Raw genomic sequence first — 25,177 nt, forward strand, 5'->3', positions numbered from 1 at the left:
CTGGAAAAAATCTTGCATAACTTCTTTTACCCCTTTATCAAGGTGACTGGGGGACATTGTTAATTTTCTCCCTTCCTCAAGGCAACTGAGGGACATATTTTATTCTCCCCCTCTTCCTCAAGCCAACTGAAGGACATAGTTAATTCTTTTCCCCCTTCTTCAAGAAAACTGAGAGATATAGTGAAGTCTTTTTCACATTTCTGAAGGCAACTGAGAACATATTTAATTCTTTATTCTCCTTCCTCAAGGCATTTGAGGGACATTGTGAATCATTTTCCCCGGCCTCTAGGCAACTGGGAGACATAATTGATTATCTTTCTCCTGTCCCCAAGGCAACCGAGGAACATAGTTCATGCATTGTATGTGTCTCTGAGTGAACAATACTCCTCTACAACTGTTTTCTTAAAAACTGTCATATTTTATATGGTTGTATATCATCATTTGTAGCTGAATATTCTGTATGACTTTAATTTGACTTGTTTTAGCTCACATGGTAGCGTCAACAATGTGTCACTCCACGGAGATTATTTGGCCCTGATTCATCAGTATTGGTCTTTTGAATTTAAAACAATTGCTTAGTTTAAATATTAAAGTTTGTGATTAGATCAGTTTATCGGAAACAAGATATGCCGAGTCAATGATATTAAGGTTAAGTATGCAGTTGTATAATTAATGGCGCATTTATTTCTATTGAGATTTGCTGGCTCAGTCTTCTCGGTCATGCTCTATTGACTTTGAAACTTTTCCATAATTCAGATGTAAAATTTGTGATTAAGTCAGTTTACGGGGAACCACTTATGAAAGTCAATGATATTTGGTATACAATTGTATTACAATTAGCTCATATCATTTTTACACAGATTAATTAGACCCTCCCCTTCAATCATGATCAGTTGACTTAGAAACTTTTTTTTACAAAGTTTACATATCAAAGTTTGTAGTTAAGTGTGTTTAAAATGAACACCCAATGGTAAGCAGTGAATTTTAGTATGCAGATATACATGTATTAACATTAGCACATCTCATTTCCATGAAGTTATTTTGCCCCCTCAATCATGGTTCATTGACCGAAACTTTTGCATAGATAACATGTTTGTGATTAGGTCAGTCTAATTGAACACAACTTATAATAAGTCAATGACTTTTGGTATTGACTAATAACTAATAACATCTTTTCAACCATATACAAATCATTATTGATAAATTATCATAGAATACTTATAAATGAAGTCTTACAAGGTCATATCGATCTTAACATCAACTGAAAAGTCTGAATATTAAATGATAAGTCATGTTCAGTCTTTCGATCAGTTTTCAGACTTGTCCACTTCAGTACATTCAGTAATGTTCAGACAATTCCCTTCCGGTCAATTCAATATTATTCAGTAGCTTTTAAGACAATTCAGTGTTGTTATTGTGTATAGGTAAATTTTAACTACTGAACAGATCTTACTTGACTGCAAGCGAATTGTCTTATCAGTACTGAAGTTGACCAATTCGCAAAGTTTGAACAGAGAAATGCGGTGCAATGAAATTGACAATATTCTTAGTTGAAAGTTCCTTTATCTATTGGTCACAGGCATTCAGTTGAATTATCCTAGGCATATCTTATTTCCATCGAAATTAAATTCCCCTATACCGTCAGTCATGGTTCATTGACTTTAAGTATTTTGTATACTTTTACTTTGTTAAATATATTCATTTTACTATCAAATTTACATACAGGTAAGACCATCTGTGTGTTAGTATGATTTTTCTAATTATGATAACATTTAAAATAGAAAGAGAGAAAATGTAAACAGTCAAAATGATCATCAATGCAAGATTTAGAAATAAGCAAACATAATTGATTGCAAGTAAATTAAAAATCAATATAAGAATAGCATATATTTACCAGGTCAGCGTTTCAGGCTCCCAGGAGCCTCTTGTTAAAAAAAAGAAGATTGAAAAAGAAATGTTACTTTTCATAGCATAAACAATACTGATCAAAAGACAGAACGAATGTAAATATTTAGATGCTTAAATTAAGTTTTGAAGAAGAAAAAAAATCTTAATTTATCATCTTGTATAAAAAAAAAAGTAAATAAGCGTGGTATGGGTCACAGTAATTTGCTGTTTGATTTTTATGCCCCACCTACGATAGTAGAGGGGCATTATGTTTACGGTCTGTGCGTCCGTTCGTTCGTCTGTCCGTCTGTGCCGCTTCAGGTTAAAGTTTTTGGTCAAGGTAGTTTTTGATGACGTTGAAGTCTTGAAACTTGGTACACATGTTCCCTATGATCTTTCTAATTTTAATGCCAAATTAGAGTTTGACCCCCATTTCACAGTCCACTGAACATAGAAAATGATAGTGCGAGTGGGGCATCCGTGTACTATGGACACATTCTTCTTTAAAAATCAAATGGTTCCTACCTGAATAGTTGCTACAAGCCCTAATGGATTTTAGTCTCATTTTCAGGGGTTTGTGAATTAACAAATTTCATAAATTTTAGCAGTACGACAATAAAGTAGTGTCATTCTTTGAAAAAGCGAGCTTGTATTTTTTTTTATAGTTTTGTGGTAGTCAGTAGTACATTTCAGTTTAAGGTGCATTGTGGTTGACCTATATTTTTTTCCCGTATAATGCATCTGTAACTTCAGACATTTTCTTTAAATGCACACATATTCTATCACCCAGTAAATACTGTGATAGATGTTATGTATATTCACAGAGACAAATAAAATAAATCTACGCCTGTAACCAGTTAGAGGATTGATGGAGACATGATGTATCTTTTTTTTCAGATCAACTGAAATTTTTCGTGATTTGTTGAAATAGACTATTTGCAATGATTCAAAATTTCTCAGCAGTTGGAGGATTATCCTAGCTTTTCTTTAGTTTTGAACAATGCAAAGTAAAATGTTCAATGCTTAAAGGTGCCATTGTGTTAGTCGAAAGAACATCTTGTGAGAATGATGAAGAGAACTCATTTAGTTTTGTTGTATGACATTGGTTCATACACTATCAAAATGGGATATGTTTTATATGTCATGCAAGATTATTGGTTTAAAATTTGCATTTTGTTTGCTATGTGGTCTCTTTTGGTATAAAAGTCCAGAAAGAAAAATTCATTCAATGAACAAAAGAATTTTCAGATTATGTTAACATTGCATTTTGTCATTTAAGGTCAAACATATGGTTGTCCAGATGGATGGGTTAGTTATAGATCGATCTGCTACTTGTTTGCCAGAAACAAAACCACATGGAGTGCTGCCAGATCTATTTGTAGGAAAAATGGCGCAGATTTAGCTTCGATTGCAGAAGAAGAAGAACAGGATTTTATTACAAGCCAAATCCCTAAAAGTAAGTGAGGTAAATCGAGGCCTCAATTATTGATGGGGAGAAGGCCTATACTTATCAAAACAAATCCTTTCAGCTCTCTTAATCTTTCAAACCCCTTACAGTTTTGTAAAGAATTTGACATTTTATCCATCACTACTAGAAGTTGTTTATCAACTTAATTACGTGAAATAGTGTTTTATTTGTCTTTGTATTTTTAACCTTTACTGTTTAGTCCGATTATTGGTAATATACTTTTAGCGTGGCTCGGTATTTATATGTCCCATCATTGTGTTAATGTTCTATGGTCATTTTTTGTATTCTTGTCATTCATTTTTGCTTATGTACTTTGTTTATAGAGTGTCTATATGCCATTTTGTTTTTCCATGGTGAAATAGTTATTTGTTTATATAGTGATTAAGATTATAACACAATGATGACTGCTGTACCCCTTTTTTTGACAATTTTACCTATGATGTCTGTTTGTTTTGCTCACACGTTTTTGTGAATATAATGGAATTCTATGCGACCGTCATACAAGTGAGAGGTTAAACTAGCTATAAAACAAGGTTTAATCCATCGTTTCCTACATGAGGAAATGCCTGTACCAAGTCAGTAATATGACAGTTGTTTTCCATCCGTTTGATATGTTTGAGCTTTTGATTTTGCCATTTGATAAAGGACTTTCCGGTTAGAATTTTTCTTGGAGTTCGGTATTTTTGCTCTTTTACTTTTTGCATACATTGAAGAAAATCCTAGAGTAAATGTCAAGGTCAATGACTAAAGTTTCACTTAGTCATACCCTGTGCATATGTAGTAAAATCATTTCTACTTTCTAACTTTCAAACCATATGCAGTTTATGTGAGTTATTATTCACTACTACTTAAAGGTGGGTCGTTTATTCAAGGAAGAAACCATATATAAAAAGTCATGAACAAAAACTTATTTCAACTGAGCCTTTGCTGTGCATATGTACACAATTGTTTCAGCATAAAACCAATTGAAGTTTGAGGTTGAATTAGTGTAGCATTAGTACATTTCTGCCTTTCACAAGTATACTATCTATACCATTAAGATATATTTAAATCAAATAACCCATCACAATTTGTACTTGTAAACTCGAGGGGAGTCCTTTGTGATGGTATCCAATACTCTAATCTCTTATCTGTGAGGCTTTAATATGAATGCATAAGGAGGAGGTTCAAAGAGGCAAAGCCCCCGGACGGAAAACGGTTTTCAGCGTGTTAGTTACAAAATACATAAAATTTACTGGTCATTTTATCGCAACAATATACATGAAAAAAATTTCGATGAAATATACATAATTTTACAATAACATCTGACTAATGAATTAACCGGCAAAACAATCGGAAATATAAAATAAAAACAATATTTATATAGCGTGGATCAGCGTAGCCCCTTATTAAGCAGCACAACCTGTTTAGTATTATCATATCTATTCCTTTCTGATTGAGGATAATTGATATATACGTCAATTGATAGTACATATTGACGATCCTGCGTTAAAAAATTAGGCACGTAAACACTGAGACTACTATATTATACTATCATTTGGACAACGCATCGACCATTCATCTTTTGATTCTTAAACCTTCACCCTCTCCCGGACACACAAACACATACACACAAACAGTCGATATCTCATGCAGAAGTTCTGTTCTGTTATTCTATCTAACAAAATTAAAGAAATTCATATTTGCTGATATCCTGTCCTGTTAAATCCCTATCTGCTTAGGAATGTGAATAATTATGGTCATTACATGTAGATCTGAGAGTAATAGAAGTTACTGAAAGATAGTTGATTGATTGATCGATTGCTTAACTCCAGTGGCAAATAGTGCATGTATGTTCAGGACAAAAACAAATTTTCAATAAATACAACAGGTAGCTAGGTCCTGTTATAGGGGTCGTCTCGGATGAAGGTCTGGAAATTTGAAAATGCCATTCATTGGAAAATGTGGGTTTATTGTATAGAAAAAGAAATTTTGCCTTTCAGTAGACCATCTATGAACCCCTCGGAGTTGTTTCAAGTTTCTTACCGTGCCGAGAGCGTGGCATTCTCTCTACACTAGGGATCGGATTTAACGTACCCATTCTGATCAGACGTGACTGCGTATTTATACATCCCGCATAGCCAAACGGACGCCCAAGTTTTGCAAGGGTTTTATTGTAGGTCGGATGAAGACCAAGTGGAAAGCTAGTTGAAAGCCAACAACAACTAATTAAAAAAATCGTGTATCTAAGAATAAAATGTCAGGGTTTTGAGCAAGTTGAGGTTCATTCAAGTATTTGTTGATAGAAGTGAAATGATCTGAACATAAGTTCTAGTTTATAGTTTCTCTATAAGGTGAAATATAATGACGTACAATTATATCCAATACGCCATTCGCACTTTTAATAAAAACACAAAATTTGTGAAACTTCACGTGCATCTATATACAGATAACGTTGTTTATTATTTTTTTTAATAAAATATTTGTGAAAAAATTATGTGTACACACGTGCCTAAACTGCTTAACGGCAGCTACGCCCCTGGCATAAATGGTAAATAGTGTGATATATATTATAAGATTAAGCTAAAGAGAATGTTAGAAGAATCCAGTATAAATAGAAAGGTTTTGTCTAAAGGTCTGATATCTATTTTTATTTTACTAACATAAAAAAGAATGTTTGTGTGTGATGAAAATAATGTCAGGAGAACACAGTTATGCATGGATATTGGTTTTGATATGACTTGAGAATATAATCTATTTATAGATTTCTTTCTTTTTAGCTCATTGTTACAACATGCATTTGAATGATACACAGTGTGATTTATGGAGTGATCAAGGAGAATGTCGGACAAACCCAAAACGGATGGCAAGGTTATGTCAAAAGAGCTGTAATTTGTGTTTTGATGATTGTAAAAATATCCATTATTCTAAGGAGTGTGACCACTGGGCTAGTGTTGGTGAATGTGACAAAAACCCAACTTATATGTTGAAGAATTGTCCATTGTCATGTCGAACTTGTGATTCAGGTAATGTTGTATGCTTTTATCTTAATGATGCGTCTTTTGCCTGACTTGATTGTTATTTGGGAAAATATGCCCCGCCATGACAAAGCCCATGTATGCTGATACAGTGTTATTCTGTCATCAATCAAACTTCAATCAGAATATGTGAACTCATGCAACAACTTCAATGTAATCCACCAATTAAAAAAAAACATTACTATGTTGTATCCGTAATGTTTTTAAGTTCGCCTGTCCAAAAGTGTGATATTTTGATCACTAAAATGTATGATTTGTGATATCTGTTGATTCATTGGCATTTTTATCTTTTTGATCAAGATATTGGGCCTACTGAACCTAAATAATAGCAGAAATGAAACAGGACTGGATGAGAAAATGTTACGTTTGTTTGAGTTCCTTTTGAACCTATTTATAATCTGTATACGCCCGATTACTGGACGTATTATGGTATACCGTTGTCCGTCCGTCTGTCCGTCCGTCGTCAACATGTCAGACAATAACTCCGCAACGCTTTCACCATTTTTTTTTTGAAACTTTGGTGAATTGTTCATATCTATATAAGACGTAAGCTCCCTTTCGATTTTTATAAATTTAGGATTTAAGTTTCCGATTTACGGGATCTTATTCATAAAGAATGGGGAATTTTCCAGTTGTTTGACTATAACTCAAAACGCTTTTAACAATCTTCATGAATCTTTTGTGAATTGTTTATATATTTTGACATAAGTTCCCTTTCGATTTTTTTAAATTTCTGATTTTATGTTTTGGAGTATTGGGACTTTCTTCTTAAAATAAGAGGGGGTTCCAGTATTTCGGACAATAACTGATAAACACTATTTAACAGCTGTCATGAAATATTGGTGACTTGTTTTATAAAGTATTGAAATAAGCTCCCTTTTGTTATTTTTTTATAAATTTTTGATAATACATTGCAGTGTTATGGAACTTTATTAGTTTGATAAATTGTCGAAAACTGTCCAGTTGTCGACGGGCGTATCATGCGCTCATGGCACAGCTCTTTGTTTGTTTTGTTCTAAACATGTAATACGTAGAACAAACAATATAACTTTGAGATGAAGAACATCATTAAAAGTGCTATTTCTTTGCGTCTGTGTTAAACTACGTGTGTGTGTGCGCGTTTTGTGACATGGACTAATACAACATATATTAGGTTTCCAGTATAGTGTTTATTATGCAGAATATGAAAATAATGTCAAAACACGCTTCTTGTAGTTTTTTTTTCTAATTTCAGCTATCTTTAGTGGATTTTGGATTGGGTTAAGTGATGATACTGTAAATCAGATGAATTTTAAATGGTCAGATGATAGCACTGTCAAATATACAAAATGGGCAAAAACTAAGCCCAACAATTGGAATGGTCAGAAACGGGGGATTTGTGTTATTATGCTTCTGAAGGTGTGTATAGTTGTATTGTCATTTGCTCATTGTAATTCTTTTGGTTTGTACTGTCATTTGCAAGTTAACTGGAAGTTTGTATGGTCATTTGCAAATCATTTGAAGGTGTGTACGTGTACAGTTAATTGCTATTCATTGAGTTCGAAATGTCTTTTGCATGAAATCTGAAGGAATAAACATGTATAGTCATTTGTAAATCTTCTATATCTTTCCCTAGCGATATTTGAGGTTGTAGCAATGCAAAAATCCATATAAATGATGAAAAACCAATTAAAGTCCTACACAATTTTCTTGAATAGTGTTTTATATTCAAAAGCGTTGCTGTCTCCTTGTTATATACCCCTTATATCTACTTATGTTGAAAGACTACAATAACTTATTCTTACTTTTTTATCACTCAGAATGGAATACAGTATATATTTTTTGTATATATTGATATATTATGTTGTTGCGTTGCTATCTCCTTGGTATGTACCCCTTACATTTCCTTATGTTAAAAGACTACAATAACTTATTCTAACTTGTTTATCACTCAGAAAGGAATACAGTATATATTCCAGTATATATTAATATATTATGTTGTTGCGTTGCTGTCTCCTTGTTATGTACCCCTTACATCTCCTTATGTTAAAAGACTACCATAACTTATTCTAACTTGTTTATCACTCAGAATGGAAAATGGAATGATGTTCTTTGTGACAAGGCCAATGCAGGATTTATTTGTAAGAAAGGGAAACAGGTTTTAGATGAAGTTACACAGTCACCACTAGCTGTCGGTTGTGTCAATGTAAGTTTAGCGAATATGTGTTTTACAAAGTACACATCCACTATTAAGGAATGACAGTACTGTATTTCAAAAGTTGCCTTCATCAATGGGGGATTTCACTGTTGTAAATACAGTTTTACTGGCAACGTGCCTGTGCCAATGCCTTCGACTGTTAACAATGTAATAAACAGCAGACATCATCCCGTAAAAAATGGAGATACATGATATATTGCATTAGAATCTTCATTATTTGATTAATAGTTTTACTTAAAAACAATAACTGCATGTCCTGTTATAGGTACAGCTAACGCGAAATATTTCGTTCATAATATCGTTAATTTTAGCCTCCAACCAGAAATACCAAAACGATTACTTGAAATATATATAGATAAAAGAGCATGTGACCCTACATTAATAGCAAATGCAATGAATTCTGTTCAAGCAAAAGCCATGTAGGACTAATTTTGTCTGGACTAGACTGGTGTCTTGCATAAGTTGGATAATTAAGAAATATTCTTCATAACTTCTGTTTGAAATGGTCAGTTTAAACAGGTTTAGGATTTATGGATTATTTTGACAATCTGTTATATCCTACAAATCACATCTCGATCCAAGATCTGTGCAGCTTTAGAAAATACATAGGACACCCTTCTTTTATTATATCCTGCTCCAAAGGAGGAAGGGTTTACTGGTTTACTTCTGTCCGTCCGTCTGTAACTCATTTTGGTCCCAGTTTTCTCAGCAATTACAAACTAGAACTTCTTTATATTTGGTACCAAGCTTCATATTGGTAAGTAATACTATATGACACATAGTCGGATCGTCCCTATTTGCCGAATACATGTATGTTCTTCAGAATGATCCACATATAAGAACTATTTTTGTCTCAGTTTTATCAGCACCTACAAGTTTTAGCTTTGACTCTTAAACGTTTACAAAGTTAGCATGTTGAAGTGTATGATTAGTCAACGATATTTGGTATGCAGTGGTAAAAGCAGTAGCACAAATCATTTCCATGTAAATTATTCGTGACAGCCCCCTCAGTAATGGTCAATTGAATTTGAAACTTTTGCATAGTTTACATGTTAAATATTGTAAATAGGTCAGTATGAGGGGAACTCTTATAATAATTAGTTAATGATACTCGGTGTGCAGCTGTATAATCATGACATATCTGATATCTCAGAAATTAGTTGGCCCTGTTCCTTTAGTCATGGTTCATAGACTTTGAGTATTTTGTATAACTTACATGTTAAAGTACTGCTGTTTTAATTTCAATATTTGCCATTATTATAAAATAATTATAAACAGAAGAGACTTATCTCTGTGTCAATAGTTTATGGAAAATATTGGTAAAAAATTCAAACTGACATTTCATCAGAGAAACTTTTTCTTTTAACATGCCTCCTATAAACACTAAAAGGAATTATCTTCACTTTGTACGTGGAGAGTCCTTGGCTCTCTCCCAATACGAGACTTCATGTTTAATATACATACAAAATTTATACATAATTTTTTATGCATTCTTTACAGTCATATGGACTTTTCTTTTACATGGGTTTTACTGTGTGATGGCTATTTTTTTTATATCTCAGTAAACTCTTTGGGTTCAAAATAAAAAGCAAGAGCAGGGACATAAATAGGTGAGCAATTGCTCTTACTACATTCATCATTTCTACTAGTTTATGCTAGTATAAACTAATAAAGATGCCTTTATCACAAATTCTTATTTTTTTTGCCATATACTGAAGGTTTCTTACACATACTCTTTTCACTTAAATCTTTCTTTCAGAAAATGATTTTCAACTCTTTTTTCATTTGAATAAGCCAAGTAACTTGTTTATTTATAGAACACCATTGGTTACGATGCGTACTGTTATGGAATCAATAATGAACTGACAGATTGGGCAACTGCAGAGAGTGTTTGTGCTCAAGTTCAATATGGACATCTGGCAACAATAAACAATGTGTAAGTACATCTGTTTAGGTACAACACTGATATATGTCAAAACATAATGACGTGTTGACATGGACATATGGCAACAATAAACAATGTGAAAGAAATCTGTTACCGCACAACATTGACATATGTCTGCATAACAATGTGTCAATATTGTCATCTACAAATAATAAACAATATATCAGTGGTAAATATTTTAAGGCACACCATTGACATCTGTCTACATAACAATGTTTCAATATGGACATCTCATCTGGCAACAATAAATAAGTAAGTAGTAAATATGTTAAGGCACAACATTGACTTCTGCCTACATAACAATGTGTCTATACGGACATCTGTCAAAACAAAACAAAGTGTAAGTAGTAAATCTGTTAATGCCAAACATTGTCATTGGTCTACATAACAATATGGCAATGTGGATATTTGGCAACAATAATATGTGTAAGTAGTAAATCTGTTTAGCATACAGGAAAAAAATTGCAACTATGCTCAAATCTAATTTTGACGTCTTGAAGCAATAAACATTGTGTTACTCGTTACAGAATTGATATGACATCTGGTAATAGTAGCCAATATGTAAATAACAGTCTCAGCCTTATTGTGCATTTTGGAAAAAATGAACAGTAAAAAAAATTGCTCATAATCAAAATGGACATCAGACAAAAAAATGGCATACAAGTAACTGGTCATGATCAAAATAAACATCTGTATAAAACATGGTGTATGATTAACTGCTTATGATCAACATGAATATTTCACAAAAATAAATGGCATATAAGTAAATACTCATGATCAATTTGGACTCTGTAAATCAAGTTGTAAAAGTAACTGCTCATGATCAAAAGGAACATATGTAAAAATAAGTTAAATAAGTAACTGATCATGATCTAAAAGGACATATGACCAAAAAAAATGGTATTAGTAACTGGTTATGATCAAAACAGTTCCTGATTTATGAGTAACTCCTCAACATCAAAATGAAAATCTGACAATAATGAATGATTACAAAATAAGTGGCAAGGAACTGGCAGCAATATATGATGTACTGGTGACTTTGCTTAGGGTCAATATGGACATTTGTCAACAAAAAAATATTAGATTATGTGAAAGTAAATATACCCAGTTTCAGTAATGACTTTTAGTGACAACAGCTTATGTAAAAACTATTATACAGATCAATTCGGTATTTTCATTAGCAAAAATGAGTATGTAAAAATAAACTTTTATGGATGAGGTAATTTCTCCCCTACAAGCTTTAAATGCAAGTTTATATGGAATATTTCATTTTGGGTATGTTATAATCATCGCTAAATGATTTTTTGAACATTGGTGATGACCATATGTTTTATACATTCAGATACACTCAGTTGTTTTTAGCCAGTCAGGTAGCTGGTAAATCTGGACACTATTGGATTGGTCTTACCCAGGATGTTAACTCTAGTGCCATGGTATCTTGGACTAGTGGTCTTTCAGTATCATATACAGCTTGGGCAAAGAGTCATACAGGTAATCATAATTGTTTGCCTGCATTGAATGTGGTATTATTTGTTTGTATGCAGTCAAAGTGGTAATATCCATCTGACTTCATAACAAAAGCTGATCATATGCATAGGATAAGTTAAACAATCATTGTTTCTCATTTGATATCTGTAAAGAATAAATGTGTGAACAAGTCACATGTGAAGAAGGAATTAAGGTGTAACATCGTCAATATTGGATTTCAAGGACGCAAATGCAGTTTAGAGGAATATTTGCAACCGTCAAGTTACCAATTGACAGCTGCATCTCTTCAAATACAGAACTATTATTTCTTTTCTAATGCACTAGTGTTTAAATATTCAAAATAAAATTAAAATTTTCAGGAAAAAACTACTATGCATAATGTTGTTGAAATACAATTGATGGCAGACCTCATCCAATCAAAAGCAGTGGTTCATGTTATATTGCAGTAGAATGACGGTTCAATTGAGACAAGACAACAAAAAGTAGAACAGATTTGAAGTCAGTTGATATATAGACACTCATTAAAGTTGATTCACTCATGATAGGACGAAATCGTTTAATTTAGCCATTCTTTCAAAAGTTATGTCTTTTCTATTGATATTTAGAACTATTAGATGGTCAAAATTTGGACAAACGTTAAATAAATTGCAGGGAGTATTGATGAAGATGCTATGTGTGTTGCCATGACATCAACCCATCCTATTGGATTATGGGAAACCAGAAACTGCACATTACAAAATAACTACATTTGTGAATATCCAAGAGAAGGTTACACTACACCTACAACTTCAACAGTAAAACCTGCATTATGTCCTTCAACATGGAAGGAGTTTAATGGTTATTGTTACAAGGTAAGATAAATCCTGTTTTTTGTTTCAGTAGTTATCTCCTTTGCTATGTTGTTTTCTTTCTAACATCCTTATCTTCATCAACGACCTTTCACTGCAATCTGGAAAATAATCAAGGATAATGGATGAAAATAAAAATAGTTTAGTTTTCCAATAGTTACAGATGAGTGCAGTCCTAACCTGTACAAAGTTAATTAAGAGCAGACTTGTTGACTGCTTTCCAAGTTAACTTGAGAAATTTTAAGCAGACAAGCAAGTTAACTTCGTCGTTGGTAGACCAGACCTATGTCTGCTGTTTAAGGACTGCTGCAGACCTATTGACAAGTCTGCTCCAGACCAGACCTGTAGACAAGTCTGCTATTGACCAGTCCTGAGGACAGGTCTGCCCAGACCAGATTTGTGGACAGGTCTGCTCCTGACCATACCTGTGGACAAGTCTGCTACTGACCAGACCTGAGGTCAGGTCTGCTTATGACAGATTACCGTGTTTAAGACTTTTCATATTAGACATGTTAGACCTGAGCTTTTATTATGTAAACAATAACCGCATTGTTCTTTTTTCCCAGTATAGCCGCGAAATAACTTTAATCGTTAGACTCTATAGATATTATACACATTAAACATTTCGTTTCTTCATTTCATATTCTTATATACATTAATCAATGGCTATAAAATTACACACTTGTGATCACATGCAGCTATCATAAGAGAGAGGAAGGTTTTTTTTTTTTTATTAGAAGGCCGATAGAAAGGTTATCCAACGCATCGGAACAATATTTTTATTTCATAGGAAATAAACATCATCGTTGCTTTGTTCCCCATTTTTTACAGTCTCTTCCTAAATTTGACTCTATGCATTTATACATGGATATTTCATCTTGTTTACCTTGGATTTACGATTCTGTATTCGACAAAATGTTTTAAACGAAAATTGTACAGTGTCCGGATACATAAGGTGTTGTATAATTTAGAAGAATCTCGTCAATTTCGTCAGATTTGTCCTAACCAATTACAAATGATATCTGGGACGTACGAAAAAATATACTCGTTGTGAATATGAATGAAATATTTGCCACTTGACGTTAAGCTACCAACAAAACCAATCAACCGACATAATATACTAACAGTATACTATTCCCAGAAGAGAACTTCTCATACTTTTCATCATAAAAATACAAATGAAATCAGTCATGTCAGTGTTGGATGATGCGGTCAACTAGTTTTATTATACAAACCATCCTGAACTACTGAGTCGACTTAAGTGAGAGTTCAATATTATGAATACAGAGATGAAATGCTGGCACTCTAAATTGATGCGGACAAGATTTTGCATTCATTGTTTTCCAATATTGCTTTCATTTGTATTATACAATCCATCCTGACATAAAAAAAACATTTGATTTATAATGCAGCCATATAGATTTACATACTAAAGTGCAAATATGGTCAGTTTTGGTTGATGCGGTCAAATAATTTTGCGATACGAGTCACCCTGAGGTATCAAAACTCCTGAAATTTTGGAACATATCAATATATTGAACAAAAGGAGGACATGCTGGCACTGAGATATCAAAACTACTGAAATTTTGTTGCAAGACAATATTTTGAATAAAAAGAGGACAAGCTGGCAATCTAAATTGATGCGGACAAAATTTTGTAGTCGTTGTAGTTCCGATATTGCTGTCATTTGTATTATACAAACTTTCCTGACATAAAAATATTACTGAATTATTATGCGGCTGTATCTATATAGATTTACATAATAAAGTGCAAATATGGTTAGTTTTGGTTGATTTTGTTGTACAAGTCAGCCTGAGGTATCAAAACTGCTGAAATTTTGTTACGTATCAATATATTGAATAAAAAAAGGACATGCTGGCAATCTAAATTGATGTGGACAGAATTTTGTAGTAATTGTGTTCCAATATTGCTGTTTTTTTGTATTATACAATCTATCCTGACATATAAGTATTTCTGAATTTTTTAAGGCGGCTATATCCCTTATAGATATGAAATGTTTGCCGCAAATTTGCAGCAGACTTGCTGCAAGTTTGCAGCAAACAAAAAGTTTGCAGTAACACAGAAAATTGTATTTGCAGATGTTTGCCGCTAGCTGCAAATTTCCCGCAAACATTGCAGCTTTTTGCTGCAAGCTTGCGGCAAGTTTGAAGAAACATCAATGTTTGCAGTAAGATTGCAAGAAAGTTAAGATAATAAAGACTGTTTGCCGCAAGATTGCAGAAAACGTTGACCATTCTATATGTTTGCCGCAAAATTGCAGAAAACTTTGACCATTCTATATCTTTGCCAGAACATTGCAAGAATTACACAATATTGACTAGGCATGCCTAGTTGGCACTTCCTGAAAAGCTAACAATTTGAAATTGTGGGCTAGGTCATGTTGATTGTGTTTGATAAATGTTACATATAAGAGATCAAGGAGGCATTTTGGTTCAATAATATATGATATTCAATATGTAATTTTGTAAGTAGAAATTATTCATAGAACTGTTTAAATAAAATAATTAATGTCACCATCATAACATCTATTTGTTTGAAATACTCTAGCTATTATAAGTTTGAATTTTGTAACTGATTAAATGTATACTGTTTAATAAAGTTAAGTTCAATTCTGTAATGGAATTATTACCTTAAAAAAGCTTTATGCTCAAAACACATTAGAGATTTATCCTTTTTTATTTCTTAATATCGGCATATGATGTCATTTAAGAATGACCCCCGCTCCCTTTTTTCCAATATGAAATGCATGTTTGTATTTCCTTTAATTTCATAAGTGTGCAAGTATTCTTTCAATGACAGTGTTTATATACATGCAGGAAGTTCTTTTTTTTAAATTTTGATGTGTAATTTGAAAGAGATAAATTGAATATGTCAACACATGACATTGGTATATGTGTAGTTCCTGCAAGTTTGCCGCAAGTTTGCAGAAAACAATGGCCGCAAGTTTGCAGCAAACAGTTGCGGCAAGTTTGCGGCAAATCTAATTTGTATAATTATGTTTGCAGTAAGCTTACCTCAACCTTCATTTGCATGGTAAAATGGTTGCGGCAATGTTTGATGCAAACTTGCGGCAAATGTTTGCCACAAGGCTTATTTTTTGGTATTATGTTTGTAAACATAATAAAGTGCAAATATGGTCAGTTTTGCTTGATGCGGTCAAAAAATTTTGTTGTACGAGTCAGCCTGAGGTATCAAAACTACTGAAATTTTGTTACGTTTCAATAAATAATTTAACAAAAGGAGGACAAAAGGAGGACATGCTGGCACTCTAAATTTATGCAGATATTGTGTTCCAATATTGCTGTCATTTGTATTATACAAGCCATACTGATATAAAAATATAACTGATTTTCTATGTGGCTACATAGATTTACATAATAAAGTGCAAATGGTCAGTTTTGGTTGGTACAGGCAAAAAATTTTGTTAGATTTGAACCAGTCTGAGATGTGAAAACTACTGATTTTTGGTGATGATTCAATTTTTTGAATAAAAAAACATGCTTGCACTGTTGATTGGTGCAGAAAAAGAAATATTTGAACGACAATATTATTTTATGTATCCATTTTACATGACTCTGTACTTATGTATCCAGTCATTCTTTGAACGACAAAATTATTTTATGTATCCATTTTACGTGACTCTGTACTTATGTATCCCGTCATACTTTGAACGACAAAATTATTTTATGTATCCATTTTACATGACTCTGTACTTATGTAACCCGTCATACTTTGAACGACAAAATTATTTTATGTATCCATTTTACGTGACTCTGTACTTATGTATCCCGTCATACTTTGAACGACAAAATTATTTCATGTATCCATTTTACGTGACTCTGTACTTATGTATCCCGTCAAACTTTGAACGACAAAATTATTTTATGTATCCATTTTACGTGACTCTGTTCTTATGTATCCCGTCATACTTTGAACGACAAAATTATTTTATGTCTACCTGTGCGAATTTCAAACACGCGTTTTTACGCCAGTACTTAAAACCTTCCATCCTTTATGGAACGATTTTACATAGATAAATAAAATCGTATAATAAAAAAGCAAAATGAGGATGTTAAATTTGATGTATGCCTTTTTGTGCTTCTTCGTTACATTTGTTTGTTTTTATAGTGATTACGATGATAACACAATGTTGACTGCTGTACCCCTATTTTTGACATTTTTACCTATTGTGTCTGTTTGTTTTGTTCACGCATCGTTGTCAATGTAATGGAAGTTGATGCGACTGTCATACAAGTAAGAGGTTTAGCTAGCTATAAAACCAGGTTCAATCCACCATTTTCTACATAAGAAAATGCCTGTACCAAGTCAGAAATATGACAGTTGTTATCCATTCTTTCGATGTGTTTGAGCTTTTGATTTTGCCATTTGATTAGGGACTTTCCGTTCTACAGTTAAGTCTGCCTCATATCTTGACTTACATCTAGAAATTGACAATTAGGGTCGGTTGAAAACAAAACTTTACGACAAAAGAGATGATTTCAGCTTCCCAATTGTGACCTTTCCATTTTAAGTTCCAAGTGGTGAAGTTAACATCATCACTTCGTAAATTTTACGGACGCCATCACGAGTTGGATGACCGTTATGGAATATCCGTTTCACAGATGATATCGGATATGTTCCTTATGTCGTAACAACAATCCCGTTCCCTTTTCATGAATGTGACCTACCGAATTAGACTATTTACCGACTTTGTAATAACATGAGCAACACGACGGGTGCCACATGTGGAGCAGGATCTGCTTACCCTTCCGAAGCACCTGAGATCACTAGTTGGTTGGTGTTGCTGTTGTACCCCTATTTGTGACATTTTTTACCTATTGTGTTTGTTTTGTTATCACATCGTTGTCAATTTAATGGAATTTGATGCAACTGTCATACACGTGAGAGGTTTAGCTAGCTTTAAAACCAGGTTTAATCCCCCATTTTCTAAATAAGAAAATGCATGTACCAAGTCAGCAATATTACAGTTGTTATCCATTCGTTTGATGTGTTTGAGCTTTTAATTTTGCCATTTGATTAGGGATTTTCCTTTATGAATTTTCCTCGGAGTTCAGTATTTTTGTGATTTTACTTTTTAGTAAGCCGACCATGAACATGATACATATCAGTAACTGTACACCAAAAAAATTGAAAACAACACGTTAAATAATTTCATGCGTCCGAAGCGCTTTTCTGGAATTACCTTCATCAGGAACGTTCAAAGCCAAACATTTGAAATCCGAGGGATGTATAAGTACCGAAACAGTTAAAGAACTATATGACAAAATGCCTAAAACAAATAGCCAAATCCATCTAAGGTCAACTTTGCCTGAGGGAGTTGAAACCTTATATTTCTTTATAATTTCAAAATTTATAAACAAGCAATTTTAGAAAAGTTTGTTATTAATCATGTCAGTACCGAAGTACTGACTACTGCGCTGATGATACCCTCGGGGACTGATAGTCCACCAGCAGAGGTATCGACCCAGTGATGTAAAAAATTGAAAACAACACGTTTAATAATTTCATGCGTCCGAAGCGCTTTTCTGGATTTACCTTCATCAGGAACGCTCAAAGCCAAACATTTGAAATCCGAGGGATGTATAAGTACCGAAACAGTTGAAGAGCTATATGACAAAAATACCTAAAACAAATAGCCAAATCCATCTAACATGTCTAAGGTCAACTTTGCCTGATGGAGTTGAAACCTTAGTTTCTTTATAATTTCAAAATTTATAAACGGGCAATTTTAGAAAAGTTTGTTATAAATCATGTCAGTACCGAAGTACTGACTACTGAGCTGATGATACCCTCGGGGACTGATAGTCCACCAGCAGAGGTATCGACCCAGTGATGTAAAAAATTGAAAACAACACGTTTAATAATTTCATGCGTCCGAAGCGCTTTTCTGGATTTACCTTCATCAGGAACGCTCAAAGCCAAACATTTGAAATCCGAGGGATGTATAAGTACCGAAACAGTTGAAGAGCTATATGACAAAAATACCTAAAACAAATAGCCAAATCCATCTAACATGTCTAAGGTCAACTTTGCCTGATGGAGTTGAAACCTTAGTTTCTTTATAATTTCAAAATTTATAAACGGGCAATTTTAGAAAAGTTTGTTATTAATCATGTCAGTACCGAAGTACTGATTACTGAGCTGATGATACCCTCGGGGACTGATAGTCCACCAGCAGAGGTATCGACCCAGTGATGTAAAAAATTGAAAACAACACGTTTAATAATTTCATGCTCCGAAGCGGTTTTCCGGATTTACCTTCATCAGGAACGCTCAAAGCCAAACATTTGAAATCCGAGGGATGTATAAGTACCGAAACAGTTGAAGAGCTATATGACAAAAATACCTAAAACAAATAGCCAAATCCATCTAAGGTCAACTTTGCCTGAGGGAGTTGAAACCTTAGTTTCTTTATAATTTCAAAATGTATAAACGGGCAATTTTAGAAAAGTTTGTTATTAATCATGTCAGTACCAAAGTTCTGACAACTGAGCTGATGATACCCTCAATATTCCTTTCAACTATCATGATTATTTTATATGATCTAAGTGCTATTCCATGTTGGCATTGTTTATTGATTTTATCTGAAAACCAACTTTATAAGATTAACGCTACATTTTAAAACCGATCAGAACTTATAACATTTTATAGAAAATACTGGTTTATACGATTGAAAGAATTTGACATTTATTGGAATATATTTTCAACGCCTGTTAGCATTAAAATTGTAACCAATATCGTTTCTAATTTATAGAAAGGCAGATCACGGATAACATTGTATAACAGGCAAAGTTTTATGCGTACTTTATTTACAAATACATGATTTTAATCTGTATTGTTTATATCACGGAAGTATTATATTGACTTTATTTTTCTATGTTTATACCAAGAAACAAAGACATTTAAAAATATTTTTTAAAAATCGATGTAGATCGAGCGGTCCTGGTTACAAGTTTACATAGTGTTGAGCAGACCAGCCAAAAGTTAACTTGAGATCAGGTCTGGTTCGATCGGAGTTTTCAAAATCAAAGTTAATTTATGTTAACTTATGGCAGGACTTGTTTCGAAGTTAACTTATATTAGTAGCGGACCTGTTTCCAAATTAACTTTTTCGGCAGACATAAAAACAGTCCTAGGACCAAGTCCGCTTTTCAATTTAAGTTAACTAGACTGTGGTCCTAGGACTGGTCAGAGCAGTCCTAAATCCTGTCACAGGTTAACTTTGACCAGTCAAAATGACTGGTTATCAAGTTAACTTGCTGTACAGGTTAGGACTGCACTCATCTGAACCTCCCTTCTATTATTTTCTGTTGAACTGCATCAAAATATCAACAACCACTCTGTGACCGTAAAAATGATCAGCAATACAAGATCTATATTGCATCTAATCTTGAAAAATATAATAGAAAGGTAGACACTTGTAACAGCATAATCGGAATGCAATATTCATAAGAATGCTGATAAGACGGAAATCACTGGCTGACCCATTAAAAAAAAAATTTTTAACTGACCTTTGAAAAATACCGTTATTAAATTGGTGAAGTACGGCGGGCGGTGGGCGGGCGTACGGCTGCCAAAAATGTCCGTGCAATATCTGATGATCCGTTCGACCCATGCTTTCAAATTTTAATATGTTGATACTAATGAAAAAATGGAGATCAAGGTCGTTATTGAAAATTTTCACATATACCAGTCAGTAATTATGGTCCTTGATATATTGGAAAATTGCACTTTATGGCGTTTCCGTACAATATCTTATGAACCCTTCTACAAATAGTTTTAAAATTATAAGATGTTGTTACTGATGTCAAAATTGAGTGCAAGTTCGATATTTACGATTTTCACTTTTACTGTTCAGGAGTTACGGTCCTTAATCTATTGAAAAATGACACTTTATGTCGTTTTCGTGCAGTTACTTATGAACTGTTAAACCAATGCTTTTACAATGTTATATGCTGTTACTGATGACAAAAGGTGGTCAAATTTGATATTTACGATTTTCAGTTTGCTGCCCAGGTGTTATGGTTCTTGATAGATCGATAATTTGCACTCTATGTAGTTTCCGTGGAATTAATTATGAACCATTTAGCCAATGCTCTTAGAATTTTAATATGCTGTTACTGTTGACAAAATTATGGTCATGTTTGATAAAGACGATTTCATTTTTTGCCGTTCAGAACATGGTTTCTGGATAGATTGGAACATAGGCATAAGATGTGCCAGGTAAAAATAGCATGAAAGTGCCTTTCAAAATAAAGAAAACCGGGTTTGCTGTCAATTAGACAGCTCATTTCTTGTTGCCTATTATTTTCATTTTCAACAAGTGAGCTATTTAGGCTCCTAGAAGCTTCTTGTTTTTCTGTTGCACTGCATCAAATTAACATCCATAACCACATCGTTAAAACTCAAATCTACACCCTGCCCTCATTTGAGGGATTAAATGGCATTTGTTACAAATAAAATAACAACTGCTCTCAATAGTAATTGTCCTTATTTTTTTCCGAATCCACACCGAAACCTGTAACCTGTCCTTCTGTATGAAGGATATTAAATGGTAGATATTCCCTCTTTTCCTTATTCTCAATTGTTACCTCCCTCGTTCATTTTTTTTACCTCACCTTGCCCAAAGGATCCATTGATTTTTTCTCGTCACTTGACGTCCGTCTTCGTCGTAGTCGTCTGTTAACTTTTTAAAAATTCTTCTCCTTTGAAACTACTGGGCTTGAGTTAACCAAACTTGATCACAATCCTCATTAGGGTATCTCGTTTACAAAATGTGTCCAATGACCCCGCTTGCCACACAGCATGGCCGACATGGCTGAGAAATAAAACACAGGGTTAAAATGCAAGTTTTTTTTTAATCTTGAAAACCACTATACATAAAGAAAATATGACGACGCAGAAATGTTCAGAATGTTGAGATATACTAATTGTCAAATATACATCAAAACTGTCAGACGACGTTTTGTTGTTAAACAATTTATTGCCCTAAATGACCAATTTTACTATTTTTTTTTTATTTTTGCCTATCATCTTGAAAACTGTAATAGAGAGAAAATTTAAATAACAAAAAGGATCAGCAACACAAGATCTACAAATAAGTAAACATGGCCGTAATCATACGACAACTTCTTATAGGAGTTATTGCCCTTAAATGATGATTTTAACCTATGTTTTGTGTGTTTGTCTAATATCTTAAAAACTATATCATATAGATAGAAACTTAAATAAGCAACAATGACCAGCAAGACAAGATCTAAACATAATTCAATTTTTGCCGAAATCGCTAGTAAACTCTTAGTAGGAGTGATTGTTCTTAAACACGACTTTTGTCTACCATTTTTTGTGTTTTGATAAAAAAAAATAGATGGAGAGAGAAACTGTAACAGAAAAATTATCATAATTACAAGATCAACAAAACAGATATTTTTGTCATGAATCTTATTCTACTCAATAATGTTGAAGATTGTTCATTGTTGAAGATGCACATAGACCTTGGTGAGCGACACATGCTCTTAAGAGCCTTTATTTTCCTAATGTACTTATGCACCGCATTTATACCAGTAGTTTGTCACGATTGTAGTGTTCCATTTCAGTTTAACATTAATCAGAGATCTTTTTCTGGCGGCATTGGTTAGTAACAGAAGAGTTGTGGTTCCCACCCTAGGGCATACAAATTGAGCATAGTCTCTCTAACTAATGGTGGTGGTGGAGGGTGGCTACTCACAGTTTCTGTGCCTTAACTTATGAACCATTCAGCCAATTGTTTTCAAATTTTGATAGATTTTCTGGGATTCATGAAATATGTCTAACTGGACCTTGAAGTAAAAACGATCATTCAAATGTTAGATATTTCCCTTATTCGGTGTGTTTTATGAAGTACAATAATACTTTTTTTACTGCGGGCTATGATTATTATAAAAACATATATTCGAAACACATTAAATACCATGAATTATTTTAATAAATTAAAATGTTTGAAAATACATATGATCGGTGATTCACAAGAGAGGCGAAGGATACCAAAGGGACATTCAAACTCACAGTCGAAAATAAACTAACAACGCCATGGCTAAAAAAAAAAAGACAAACAAACAACGGTTCACAAAACACAACATAGAACTAGAGACTGAGCAACACGAACCCCACCAAACACTGGGGGTGATCTCAGGTGCTTTGGAAGGGTAAGCAAATCCTGCTCCACCTGTGGCATCCATCATGTTGCTCATTTTAGTAAAAAGCCTGTGATAAGTCTAATTCGGTAGGTCACATTCGAGGAAAAGGGGACGGGAATGTAGTAACGACAATTAGAACATATCCGTTGTCATCTTTGAAACGGATATTCCATAACGGTCAACCAACTCGTGATGGCGTCCGTAAAATTTACGAAGGGACGATTTCAACATCGCCACTTGGAACTCTTGGTTTAATAGCTTCCTTGTAAACAGCAACCCGCTATCAATGAATACATGATAAGAGATACAAGCCCTAGAATACCTTATCAACTGGGAGATATATACTTCGTATGCAGGTGCTGCTTGAACGTTGCTACATAGAAATGGTAAGTTCACAATTGGGAAGCTGAAATCATCTTTTTGTCGTAAAGTTTTGTTTTCAACCGACCACCATTGTCATATTCTAGATGTAAGTCAAGATATGAGGCCGACTTAACTGTATCTGTTGTATCCTTTATTTCAAGTTCGATGGGATAGATGCGTTCAACAAAGTCACCAAATTTTGAATTATTTAGTGAGATAACATTATTTATATAGCGGAAAGTGAGGTTAAAAGATACTGCTAAAGGAACAAGTCGGCAAGAAGAGGAGCACAATTGGTTCCCATGGGAATACCGATTTTTCGTTGAAAACACGTCCTCCAAACGTGACAAATAATTGTCAATCAAGAAATCAAGCATCTTGATTATGTCAGTTTCAGAGAATTTTTTGTTTGAATCAGAATGATTTTTTACAAAGTACGATTTATCCCTCCCTAAGACAAGAAACTTGTATCTATGTATGCCATTCTTCTTTATGTAACAAAGCAGTACCAACTCTTTTAATTTGTCTTTTAGTTTGGAATGGGGAACACTTGTGTAAAGTGTAGAAAAGTCAAATGTTGTAATACTATTGCAAGATGAAAGAGTTTTAGAATGTTTGCACTCTAGAAGATCTTTGAATTTTTTTAGTATCAACAACTGATTAACGCCACCTCTAAAATATATATATAGGTAGTTTCACAATAATTTTAAAGCCCGGCTTTGATTGCTGATACATTTGATGTTAATAATTTAGAAAGAGGTTTCGTATAGCACTTGGAAGACCCAGCAAAATAACGGTGTTTGTAAGGACACTTCTGTAGTTTAGGTATCTAATACGGTGAAGGAAGATCCAGTTCTTCATCTTTAGTTGAAATTCTAAAGGAACATAGAACATACCTATGATTATCCAGGATTTCCTCCTTGGTAAGTGTCGTTAGGGTATATGTTGGGTTTCCAAGTGAATTGTCAATACCTTATTCATGTATCAAATAGTTTATCATGTTTATGTAATGTGATTTATACACAAAAACGATGTTGTTTTGGGGCTTTATCTGCTGGGAAAACAACATATCTGTCATGGAGGTAGAACAGGTGTTTTGTAACATTTGGGTCTTTAAAGATTGATGTAGCATAGGTATTCATAGACCTATTCAGTTTTTTTAATTCTGATTTTATCAACGACCTAACAGCCTTAATCCATTCGGAAAGAGTATCTATGCCTTATTTCTCGCGTTAAACCCATTGCTTGGCATAATCCTCGACTGAATCCATCAGTATTTTGAAGTTGTGTTTCCAATTGATGGAATTAGGCTCACAATATTTCGTGCCTTTGGATAACACATTTCGCAGAGAAGTGTTATTGACAATGTTTAGGTCACCAGTAATACCGTGACCAGCCGGATTATATATGAATGGGGAAGTAAAGCAGGAGCAATCAGGAGGTTAAGACTTGAAGTCGTCACTATTTAGAACCTGCAACACGTGTTTGTAATTGAAAATTTTAGTTGCAATAAGAAATATATGATATTAAAAATTTATACCAGAAAAAAACAAATGGTTATTCTGCCTGCTATTTTGCGAAAATGCCGGAAAAAAATCTAAAGGTATGGTCAAAGTCTTATTTATAACCACTATTTCACGACAGTAGCCTGGCCGGCTTTGGCTATACTTTTTTTGTCCTTTTTTGGCTAATAGCTCTTCATCTTTTTAATAAGCTTTGGATTTTCAAATATTTTGACCTCGAGCAT

At 33.6% G+C, this 25,177-nt stretch overlaps 1 protein-coding gene across 1 annotated transcript in view; it reads left to right on the forward strand.

Annotated features, from left to right (window-relative positions):
* The window catches only part of LOC127702025 (macrophage mannose receptor 1-like), a 62,083-nt gene that overhangs the window by 14,624 nt on the left and 22,282 nt on the right, over positions 1-25,177 (forward strand). The window contains exons 8-14 of the mRNA XM_052206000.1: positions 3,167-3,343; positions 6,115-6,360; positions 7,607-7,770; positions 8,441-8,557; positions 10,387-10,505; positions 11,857-12,005; positions 12,654-12,853. Of these exons, the coding sequence (XP_052061960.1) occupies positions 3,167-3,343; positions 6,115-6,360; positions 7,607-7,770; positions 8,441-8,557; positions 10,387-10,505; positions 11,857-12,005; positions 12,654-12,853 (1,172 nt within the window). The remainder of the gene's footprint in view (positions 1-3,166; positions 3,344-6,114; positions 6,361-7,606; positions 7,771-8,440; positions 8,558-10,386; positions 10,506-11,856; positions 12,006-12,653; positions 12,854-25,177) is intronic.

The sequence above is a fragment of the Mytilus californianus genome, unplaced genomic scaffold, assembly GCF_021869535.1.
Source record: "Mytilus californianus isolate M0D057914Y unplaced genomic scaffold, xbMytCali1.0.p SCAF_5, whole genome shotgun sequence".
Lineage (NCBI taxonomy): Eukaryota > Metazoa > Mollusca > Bivalvia > Mytilida > Mytilidae > Mytilus > Mytilus californianus.